Source organism: Sinocyclocheilus grahami, unplaced genomic scaffold (assembly GCF_001515645.1).
Source record: "Sinocyclocheilus grahami isolate Dianchi unplaced genomic scaffold, SAMN03320097.WGS_v1.1 scaffold222.1, whole genome shotgun sequence".
In the NCBI taxonomy this organism is placed as follows: Eukaryota; Metazoa; Chordata; class Actinopteri; order Cypriniformes; family Cyprinidae; genus Sinocyclocheilus; species Sinocyclocheilus grahami.
Genome location: NW_015505401.1, coordinates 911,905 through 923,069, shown reverse-complemented (window position 1 = coordinate 923,069; position 11,165 = coordinate 911,905). Strand labels below are relative to the sequence as shown.

Sequence of the window (11,165 nt, the reverse complement as noted above, 5' to 3'; positions counted from 1 at the left end):
GTGTGTGTGTGTGTGTGAGGGGAACAGGGTCACATCACAGGAGAGTGAACTGCCTGTCAGAAATCATAGCACATCAGCTGTCTTAACCGCGGCTTGTGTCCTGCATCGTCACTATGTCTGTCATGCGCGTTTATATGTCACAAGCTTCAAATTGGAACACAATGACTGGAAGCGCTTCTTCCCTCCTTTTATAGCAATCAGTCTGCTCTTACAATCTAATTAGTATGATAGTGATTTTACATGACTAGTACTCATTAACACTTTCACATGTGCTGCTGATATGATTAGTCAATTAATGTTAGCTGGTCATTTTGTGTCAGGATCAAAAAACTGTGAAATTTGTTTTTTTGTGTAAAGTTAATTTTTTGGGCCAATGAAGCTTTTAGTAATTATTTAAAAATGCATCTGATCACTCTACACAATAATCTAGAAACAATGTGAATGAACACCACAACAGCACAAGCAGCAAACTTTGCAAAACACAAAATTTATGTCACTGCCAAAACTTTTGGCCACAACTGTAACTAAGATGAATCCCCTAACATAAGCATAAGTTTTTCTTTGGGATGAACTTACTTTCATCCCTTGTGCTTTTGAAACAGGTGTTGTGGGACTACAACGGAAAATCAGTGGATTTATCTGAAGATTTCACTGTGGCTGCGAGTAATGTCATCACAACACTAACCTTTGGCAAAAGTGTAAATGATGTTTAAACATTATTCTACACAATATACTCACATGTATTCCTAATTTTACAGTCTCACTTGATAAACTATGCAATCTTTACCTTGTTGACAGTATGATAAGAGTTCAGTAGATCTGAAGAAGCTGCAGGACTCTCTGAATAAGATTGTGTCTCTCTGGGGTTCACCTTGGATCTCAGTGCTGGACTCCTTCCCTCTGCTCAGGGTAACACATTTGATTTTAACCCCAAAGTAGCTGGGTTTTAGAATTGATTTGACCCAAGAACCCTTTCATTTGCAGCCTTTTTTTTCCTCATAGAAATTACCCAACCCTCCCTTCTCACGCCTCATGAAGGAGATAGCCAGACGCGATGAGCTGATAGGGAAACACATTGAGGAGTTCAAGGTAAGAATGAATGGTCAAATGATGCAAGTAATGATCAAACATAGATAACTAAATTTGCAAAAATACATTTAATCAAGTATAATTGTGTGATGTGTGCAGAAAAGTGACCATAAAGAAGGTGGCACAGTGACTTCCTCACTTCTGAAGAGCTTGGAACCACCACAAGGGGGAGCCAATCAGATGGTGAGGAGCAATGAAACATATCTGTTTGAACAACGCAGGGGTTGCCAATTCTGCCACTAAAGAGCCTTGGAACTAAACTCAGCAGAACAGTGGCCTTCCAGAAGAAAGCCATCTCAGGACCAGGGTTTCTCAAACTGGAGACCCAAAATGAAAATAATAAAATAATCTGTCCCTTCATAATGTTTTTCTAGAAACTCAATACGTAGCATTATAAATTGTCCAATGTTGTTAACCTATAAATAAATGCAAATATTGTTGTCTCCTCTACATAGACTCTGACAGACACTCATGTGCACATGACCACAGTGGATCTGCTAATTGGAGGAACAGAAACTACTTCTGCCTTGCTTAACTGGACTGTGGCCTTCCTTTTACACAGACCTGAGGTAATAAAGTAAATACAATTCTGTAATAAGTGTCTTCCTTCAAGTAGGGGTGCTCAATCCTAGTCATGAGAAGCTACCGCACCAGAGGAACCTTTTCATAGTTCCTAGAACTATTGGCAGAAGTACCCGCTTTTTGGCATATTCACACCGCAGGAACTAAGAACGGTTTTAGTTCTAGGTACTCTGTTTTGTTACTTCAGAGTAGGGTCTAAATCAGTTCTATAAGAACTATCAGTGATGTAAATGTACGCTGATTGGCTAAACACAGATGAAACCGGCTACCCAGCATTTTTAAAAAGCCATGTAAACATATTTACTCCACACACATGGAAAATAGTGGTAATGGCATTTAGCTACCTGTTGTCTGCAGCGTTGTGTTCTTTTCTCAGCCTCAATGATATGTAACACTGCAAGTTGTCATAGAAGATTTAGTCTCTTAGGCCAAATTTTAGTTGTTTCATTTGCGCAAATTGGGCATTTATCTTCCATCTCCTGTTATCACGAAACCCACGACACACAACAAAAACAGCTCCTATGTTGCTGATGTTGCTGTCGGCCGCTTCAGAGTTCCTGCTGCCAGTGCGAATGCAACCAGGAAAACAAACTATTTCCCAGTACCATTTAAAGGGTTGCATTCGCACCGACAGTGTGTACTAAGAAGTGACGTAAGCCGGTCGACAGCGACGTCATTTGTGTGCGGCGTTCAACAACAGAAACAAAGAAGAACAACATTAACAACAGGAGGATGGAGGACGCTGTGATCGGAGCTGTGTTTTTGTTGTGTCTCGCGGGTTTCACAATAATGGACATGGAAAGTCGACGTATACGTAAAGCGATTGAAAGAACGGAAAGGAGGACTAAGAATCTCCAACGACAACTGGCAGTGCTACATTTGCTACAAGTGCCTGCACTTCAGCGTCCGTCCATCTATCGCTGTTCTCCATACTTGCGAAATAAGTTGACATGCTTACAGTATGTTTACACGGTGTTTTAAATCATGGCGGGTGAGGGCGTTTTCATACGTGTTTGGCCAATCAATGTCTACTTACGTCACGATTAGTACCATTGTGCTGGTTAGACCCTGCTCCGGAGTAGGAGCTAATTTGGTTCTCGAAAAAGGCAGTCCAGTACTAAAATTGCTCCCAGTTCCGGCGGTGCGAACACGCCGAAAAGTGGGTAGTTCCACAATTAGTTCTGGTACTATGAAAAGGTTCCTGCGGTGCGAAAGGCCCTTATCCGGTGCGAAAGCCCCTATGGTGTGCCAAACTTGGTTCAGATGTGTTTAACTGGGGTTGAAGCTAAACTCCGGACAGATCAGTGGTCCTCCAGGAGCAGGATTGGACACTCCTGTGGCATGTTACACAACGCTAGTTGAACAAACTCTGAGCTTCAGAGTAGGTTTAGAGTTGACAAAACCAAACAAATCCATCCTGGTTTAGATCAGATTCAGGGGGTCACAACACTATCTATAAACCTATAGACTATAAACTTTCTCAGCTCCGTTTCTTGAGACCACTTCCCTGCAGAGTTAAGCTCAAACCCTGATCAAACTCACTTACCTGTGATTTTCTAGGGATCTTGAAGACCTTGGCTGCGTTCCCGTTCACATTTTTATGCCCTTCACTCGCTAACTTCCCTATGTCTCGTTTACTCAGATGTACGTCATTGATTACGTTGTATGAGTGCCCACTACTGGTGGAACCCTTGGAATGGGCTGAATTGGAACATCCTAAGCCCTTGATCACTTAGGCCCTGTCCCAAATGGAACACTTCATGTGCACAAGTCTTACGGATTTACTATGGCCGCCGCGTGCGCGTGTCCGTTAAGTCCACGAGACCGTAGGGTGTGCAATTTGTCATTTTAGCATTCAGAAGGGTGCTCACGAGCGCCGCATTTGTGGCCATTATGCGCCCTCGATCCGCACTTTTCCCGAGCCCGCATCGGGGTGAGCTCTGCAGCAGACTTCTACCCGACAGTCAAAGCGGCATTATGTCACGAAAGTGTGGACACAGAGGAAGACCGCAAGGGTTTAGGTTGCCATCTGGGACAGGGCCTTAGAATCCACTATGGAGTTGGTTTATTGTTTACATGTTTCCCCTTACGAATATGTTTGGGGCAGCATTCTATATGTATATAGATATGCTTGGGCTGTTATAAATGTAAAAAAGAAAAAGAAAAAAAAGTTGTTTGGGGTGGGGATAAATTAAACGCGATCTGCGATGATGTCATAGTTGTGTTGCATTGTGGTCTACAGAGTGGCCTGAAGTGTGCATATGAAGCAGACTCGCTCCCTCGGTCAAAATCGAGGGGGTGAGGGTATGTCCATGTAAACTTCCCTCGTCCACTTGACGAAGTGGTATGCACTTCAAAATGGCAGTGGGGATTCCCCCGAGGGTAAGTGCTTCGGGAAGTTTGCTAGTGAGTGTCTAAAAGTGAACTGGAACGCAGCCCTTGATGAGCTTGCACAGGCGTGTTTGATTAGGGACAGAGCTAAACTCTGCAGGGCATTGGCCCTCCAGGGCAAGATTTGAGGAACCCTGCTATAAACTCAACTCAGGGTTTGATCCAGAGTTTGTGACACAACTAAAAAAAAACAAATCTTAAATTCTTTAAACAATCTTAAACACCAAAAAAAAAATTTCATTTAAAAACTAAACTCAAGTTTACTTGGGTAGCCACTGAAACCGGCTTCATCAAATAGACCACAGATCTACAAGTGTATAAAAAAACATTCAGCAAAAGCAAACCATGTTTCCATTCTCTTGTCGTCCAGGTTCAGAATAAAGTGTATGAGGAGCTGTGTGGTGTGCTGGATGTGCGGTACCCTCAGTATAGTGACCGACACAGACTGCCATATCTGTGCGCTTTGATCAACGAGATGTTAAGACTTCGACCTGTAGCTCCCCTCGCCGTGCCTCACAGAGCCATACGAAACAGCAGGTGAGCATCAGTGAAATCACAGTGCTGTGATACTTCATGATTAATTTCAACTCAGTTCGTCATCTCTAGTGACGTATGCATTACGGTTTGTCAAGATTTTTCTGAGATCTGACTCTGAACTGCTCTTGACAGATCACTGTGTGGTTAAGTTGACTAATGAAATTGACGGTGTGTGAGGCTTTGTTTTGGAAAAATTAATGCGTTTGTCATTTATTTTGCATTGTCCTATTTTTTGGTGTGAAATTAAGTATTGTGGCATGAGTGTGTGACCCAAATGTGTGAAAGTTGAAGTTGAAAGCTGAACTTTGTGCATTCTGGGATTGCTTTTGGTACAAACATGCAACAATACCTTAAAATTTGGCCAAAACAAAGTCATTTATGACAGCATAATCAAGATGCCTACTTTTTGGAACAGCCTCTTCTTTGTAGGCATGGCATCCTTATGCTGAATCCTTAATGCTGCCTCTGTAGGCTGCTCACTGGGTTTTGAAACAGATCAATTTAACAAAGATTTAAACAACTGTGCTGCATTAATGTGTAAGTTAGATTCCTGTAAGAAATTCATACAGTCCTCTGTTTAGTATTGCAGGCCATTTTATCCCAAAGAATACAATAATCATTCCTAATCTGTATGGTGCTCACCATGATCCAGAGGTCTGGGATGATCCATACAGCTTCAAACCAGGTACAATCCACACATTTTCCATCTTTTATAATTAGCATATTTACATAGTACATATTCCAGTGCTCATTAACAGTGACAGTGAATCTGATTTATTGCAGAACGCTTTTTGGAAGGTGGTGGCGGGTCCCTTCGTGCCCTGATTCCTTTTGGAGGAGGGGCCCGACTGTGTCTGGGAGAGGCAGTAGCCAAAATGGAAATGTTTCTTTTCACAGCCTATCTGCTGCGAGACTTTCAGTTCCTACCTGCCAGTAAAGAGGAGCCTCTGCCTGACCTGCGAGGTGTCGCCAGTGTGGTTCTTAAAGTCAAACCATACACAGTTATAGCACACCCAAGAGAACAGTAACAGGTTATGAATAGTGTGCCGCAGGAATGAGTCCTAAAAACCCAGATACAAACTGACATTTTATAACTTCCCACTCCATTATCCCAATGTTAATGTTTTTTTTTTTTAAAGGGGTCATATGACGTAGCTAATGTAATGCAATGTCTTTATGCGGTTTAAGGTTCAAAAAACACATTATTTTTCACATAATGTGCATTATTGCTTCTCCTTTATGCCCCGCCTTTCTGAAACGCATCGATTTTTACAAAGCTCATCGTTCTGAAAAGCGAGGTGTACACTTATTGGCCAGCTATCCAGTGCGTTGTGATTGGCTGAATACCTCAAGCGTATGACGGAAATGTTACGCACCTTACCATACTGTGATGCCGTGTCCCGGTGCGATGAGACAACACCAATAAAACCCATTATAAACGAGGCATTTGTTGCATCCAGTGGGGACATAATTACTGATTATAATGACTTATACGGTCTTTTTACACGTTGCATTGCATATCTCGCCGCGTAAACATAAAACCATGTCTGCATTTGTGATCGGAGAAACAACAAGCGCTACTCTACACTGCTGCCCCACTTTATAGAAACAGCCTTTGTGCACAGACGCATTGTAGGTTAACGTTACTCTGCAGGTTCAGGAAACTGTCCTCCATAAAATGCGCTGCACACATCTGAATATTTGGGTTGAACTGTTCTGGAAAAAGTTGTAAATACAACTTAACCACTGATTTCTAGTTGTGTCGTCTTTTGGAAGGCCAAACAAAGTAGTTCCGCTTTCACAACAAAACACACAGCGTGACACATGGCGGGTTTGAGTGAGCGGCTGCTGGCATGCTAGAGTGAGGAACGGCCGGCGGGCTAGAGAACGGCGCGGATTCGACAAAGGGGCTGCCGCCGGGCTTGCGGCAACCACATGTGACAACCCCGGGCTCGTCCACAGTGAAAGCCGATCCGGCGATCCACAGCGCAAAGTTGATGTATTTCCTCAGTGACCAGCACAGATCAGCTCTAGGCTTGATGAAGCGGATATCGTCCTCTTTTGGAAGGCCAAACTAAGTAGTTTCGCTTTCACAACGAAACACACAGCGTCTCCACAACATGGCGGCGGCGGCAACAACAATACTACAGCGAGAATAAAAGTTATGCCTTCTTTCTTTGCGTGAACATTTGGGCGGTGTTATGCAAATCTTCCCACACAGTGACGTAGACATGTGGGGGCGTGTTTAAACGAGGCGTTTTAGAAGTGAGTGGACAAGTCTTAACTTTTATAAAGAATATCTCTTTGGGTTTGAGACTTTAGTCTTTGCAACTTTAGGGATCTTATCTATGCACGAACAGCTTGTAACACTCCAAAGAGAAAGGAAAATTTGAAATTGCATCATACGACCCCTTTAATAGGTTTTTGGTTAAATGCCTGAAATAAGGTCTGTGGTTAACACAAGCTCAAGATATTTTCACATTTTATTCTACAACACAAAGTACATTAGTAATACCCTACTCCAGTGGCGAGCAGTGACTTTTGACCGGGTATGCTGAGTGATAAGAGTAAAAAAAAATATTGCAAAGTAACGTTGCAACCTTGTAAACAATAATAAAATCAGAGAAGGACTTCAACTGTAAGCGACACGAGCATACGCAAAACAAAGCGAACAACATGATGTTTGTTATTATTAAAATTTTATTTAGCTCACGTTTTTTTTTTTTTTTTTTAATGTTCCCGCTTAGGCAATAACATTGACAGTAACTTATATCTTCAACATATGTTGTCTATGACCAACCATGTAAGAAGTTCAGTGGACTTTTAAAATTTGCTTTGCTTGAGAAAATAAAAATATCCAGTTAATGTTTTTTTCTTTTGATTTAGTCTAGTTGGTTTTACATCAAACACAATGTGATTTTCGGCAATCGAGATCTGACAGGAACAGCACATTTTTCCGCTTGGGTGAGCGCTTCACGGACAACTTATCTCGTGCATGAAATCTCCCACAGACCAGCAAAACACTGAGAACACGCTACAATCCTGAACCGCTTAGGCAATAACATTGACAGTAACTTATATCTTCAACATATGTTGTCTATGACCAACCATGTAAGAAGTTCAGTGGACTTTTAAAATTTGCTTTGCTTGAGAAAATAAAAATATCCAGTTAATGTTTTTTTCTTTTGATTTAGTCTAGTTGGTTTTACATCAAACACAATGTGATTTTCGGCAATCGAGATCTGACAGGAACAGCACATTTTTCCGCTTGGGTGAGCGCTTCACGGACAACTTATCTCGTGCATGAAATCTCCCACAGACCAGCAAAACACTGAGAACACGCTACAATCCTGAAGAGTCATAGCAACAGAGCGGAGGCGAGAAAGCTGCGGAGAATCCGCTCGCCCGGAAGCTTCCGTCACTAACGTAGATTTAGAGAAAATGACTGCCGTTTGGCAAATAAATAATTTTACATACTTATCTTAACTCTCTAAGCTTTAAGTTGCATTTCAAATGATAAGGGATCAACTTAATCATGTTTATATGAATTATTCCGTGAACTTATTCTCTCAAATGGCCTGGGTATGCGGAGCATTCACAGCTTATATAGACAGAACGCCACTGCCCTACTCATGATTTTGTTAAGCTTTTATGTGTCTTGTAAAAGGTGGTTGCTAACAAGTGACTAAATGGGACTACAGAGGTTGTCAGGAACATTAAACGGCATCACGCCACACTAGAAAACTCATCAAATCTCTAGTCCACTTTTAAAGCCTTGTTGCGTTTATTGCATGACAATTCTAACTCAAACTTTCCAACTTGTAGATATTAAATAAAGACTGCAAGAGCTGTCGGAAACTTAAGAGTGGTGATGCTGAAGCCATGTGACCGTAGTGTAGTTTTTTTATAGCTTAATTTTAGCTTTTTACTTTTGGCGATTGTATTTAGGCTTCAAAATTCATAAAATCTGTGTTCATTTGTATCTTGAACAAAACGTGTAGGAATCATACACTTCTACTGGTCACAGACCTTATTTTCTAACTATCCAAAAGACATTAGAAAATTCCTGCTGACTTGTTGTCGAAGGAAACAAGGTGATGCTATCTTATTGCCCTATAAAAAATGTCATCCCTGCACTACTCTTTATATAATTGTTTTAACACCCTGTATTTTTTCGTATGTATTTTAGGTCACACATCACATAATTTTTAGAATATTGTTTAACAATGGAAGTCCTATTGTTGACTACACTACAGTTCATTGGTTTTTGTAAGATTTTGTCATTATTATTGTGCGTAAACATGGTGATGAGTTAGGCCTATGTAATTTTTTACACTAATAAAACACATATACTTTCAAGAATTTGAAACAAAATGTACAAAAACGTTTGAGTTAATAATAAAGATGATACCTTGAGATATTTGTGTTGGTCGGTGCCCGATCCTGTCCCTCCTCTCTCTCTGCCGGTTCACTTTCTGTCAACTTACTGTAATGTCCAAAATAAAGGCATAAAAATGCAACAAAAAAAATAAATGCATCAAAGATATTCTTGATTCCTAAAGATGCACTCAGTATTTCCCACACGACAAATACTAATTTATTGAGATGCACCTGTATGATTTCAGAAAAAATATATACGTTTGTATTGAACATTTATGGAGCAACAGATTTTGTGTGAAAATTAATCATACAAGTCGTTTATTTTGTTTAAAAATCTTATAAATGTATGAGGTGGCAAGGGGAGCCTTTTACCCCACACAGGGGGTAAAAGGCTGGGGTAAAAGTCACATGGAATTGATACAATACTTCAACTAAAATAATGTTTTTTTAAATAATGTCCAAGTTAATACTTGTTCAAAACAATCACTTCAGCAAAGTTTTTACTATTTTCTGCTTATTTTGATAGATAAAATAATTTTTGTTCAATAAATATACTGTGATTAAAATATATTAAATATAAAACTATTTTAAAATACAGAAACAAAATCATTAAAAAAAATAGAAAACATTGAAGGAGATCCTATAATAATTTAATACAGATTTTCAGTAGTAAAAACAAATTATATGTTATTATATGATATAATTAATCTTGTTATTCTAAACAGGGTGATTATGTCTTAGTTGAAAACCAACATCACTGCACCCGTTTACCAAGAAATTTTGGAGCACTTCATGCTTCCTTCTGCTGACCAGCTTTTTGAAGATGCTGATTTCATTTTCCAGCAAGATTTGGCACCTGCCCACACTGCCAAAAGTACCAAAAGTTGGTTAAAAGACCATGGTGTTGGTGTGCTTGACTGGCCAGCAAACTCACCAGACCTGAACCCCATAGAGAATCTATGAGGTATTGTCAAGAGTCTGTGTGCATTGAATTTATTTAATACACGAGTTTCACAATTTGAGTTGAATTACTGAAATAAATGAACTTTTCCACGACATTCTAATTTATTGAGATGCACCTGTATTAGATCAAGCAAGCACAAAATCAACTTTGCGCTGCTGCCCGCGATCGCGTCAAGGATCATCTAGTGATAGGTCATTCTTGACGATTCGAATCTTTAATGTGACTCGGGAAGATCGAGTCGTCTTGGGGAGTGATTCGTTCAGTCGCGCATGCGCAACATCCTATAGGTTCTGAGTCTGTACTGGAATTATGCTGCATCTCAATGTGCCTACTTATAATACGCCCTTAAAGTATGTACTCTTTTGGTGAAGAAAAAGTACACACTATTGAGTGTGTAGTAGAAGAGTAGGCAAGCTTTGGGACACACGGTCACACAACTGCGTCTTTAACGGATGCTCTGTCACATAGATACACGCACCCTGTCACTGTAAACTGGCCTGTCAATCATCTTGTCACAGTTAACATCCTCCACATTTCATTTCATTTAACTTCCTACTGTATTGGAGAGAAAAGAAGTACCTCGTTGATCTGCCAGTCGCGGGTCTTTCATGCTGAGAACTCTTCTCATATTTTCTGCATAATGATGCATTTAAAAGTTAATGACCAAACGGTTGCTGTTGCAGATGAAATATAGCACAGATAACATTAAATAAATATTTTTTACCAGGTTAAATGTTAATTATTAGTAACTCAAACCCCTTTTTGTAAACCTCTCTACTGAACCATCGATCGTGCGCATCCGCAACGTTTGTATTTTTTCTAAAGCGTTATATTCGTGTTTGTAGTTCTGGACCGAATTCTTCGCCAAAGCGCATATGGATTGTGGGCGATTTTAGCCATTAGAGTGTGCACGGATCCACACTTCAAAAATCGACCTGAAATAGTAGACCATCCGGGGACTTTTGGCATACTCTTTTCAACATACTATGCTTTGGGACACACTTATTCTAATCTCACATACTACTTAGGATGGATAGTATGAACATTGAGACACAGGGTTAGTCAAGTAGTTCACCTGTTTCATCACGTGACAGACCCATAAGCTTAACCTCAGCTGTACACTCACTACTTCACACTGTAGCAAAATGTCATTTCTTCAGTGTTGTCAAATGAAAAGTTATAATAAAATATTTACAAAAATGTGAGGGGTGTACTCACTTCT

The 11,165-nt window shown here is 40.3% G+C and overlaps 1 protein-coding gene across 1 annotated transcript in view; it reads left to right on the top strand.

Moving 5' to 3' along the window:
• cyp21a2 (cytochrome P450, family 21, subfamily A, polypeptide 2) overlaps positions 1-5,627 on the top strand; it is a 7,916-nt gene extending 2,289 nt beyond the window's left edge. The window contains exons 4-11 of the mRNA XM_016287509.1: positions 603-698; positions 799-909; positions 1,003-1,089; positions 1,189-1,272; positions 1,545-1,658; positions 4,433-4,599; positions 5,181-5,284; positions 5,383-5,627. Coding sequence (XP_016142995.1) covers positions 603-698; positions 799-909; positions 1,003-1,089; positions 1,189-1,272; positions 1,545-1,658; positions 4,433-4,599; positions 5,181-5,284; positions 5,383-5,627 — 1,008 coding nt within the window. The remainder of the gene's footprint in view (positions 1-602; positions 699-798; positions 910-1,002; positions 1,090-1,188; positions 1,273-1,544; positions 1,659-4,432; positions 4,600-5,180; positions 5,285-5,382) is intronic.
• Positions 5,628-11,165: the final 5,538 nt, after the last annotated feature.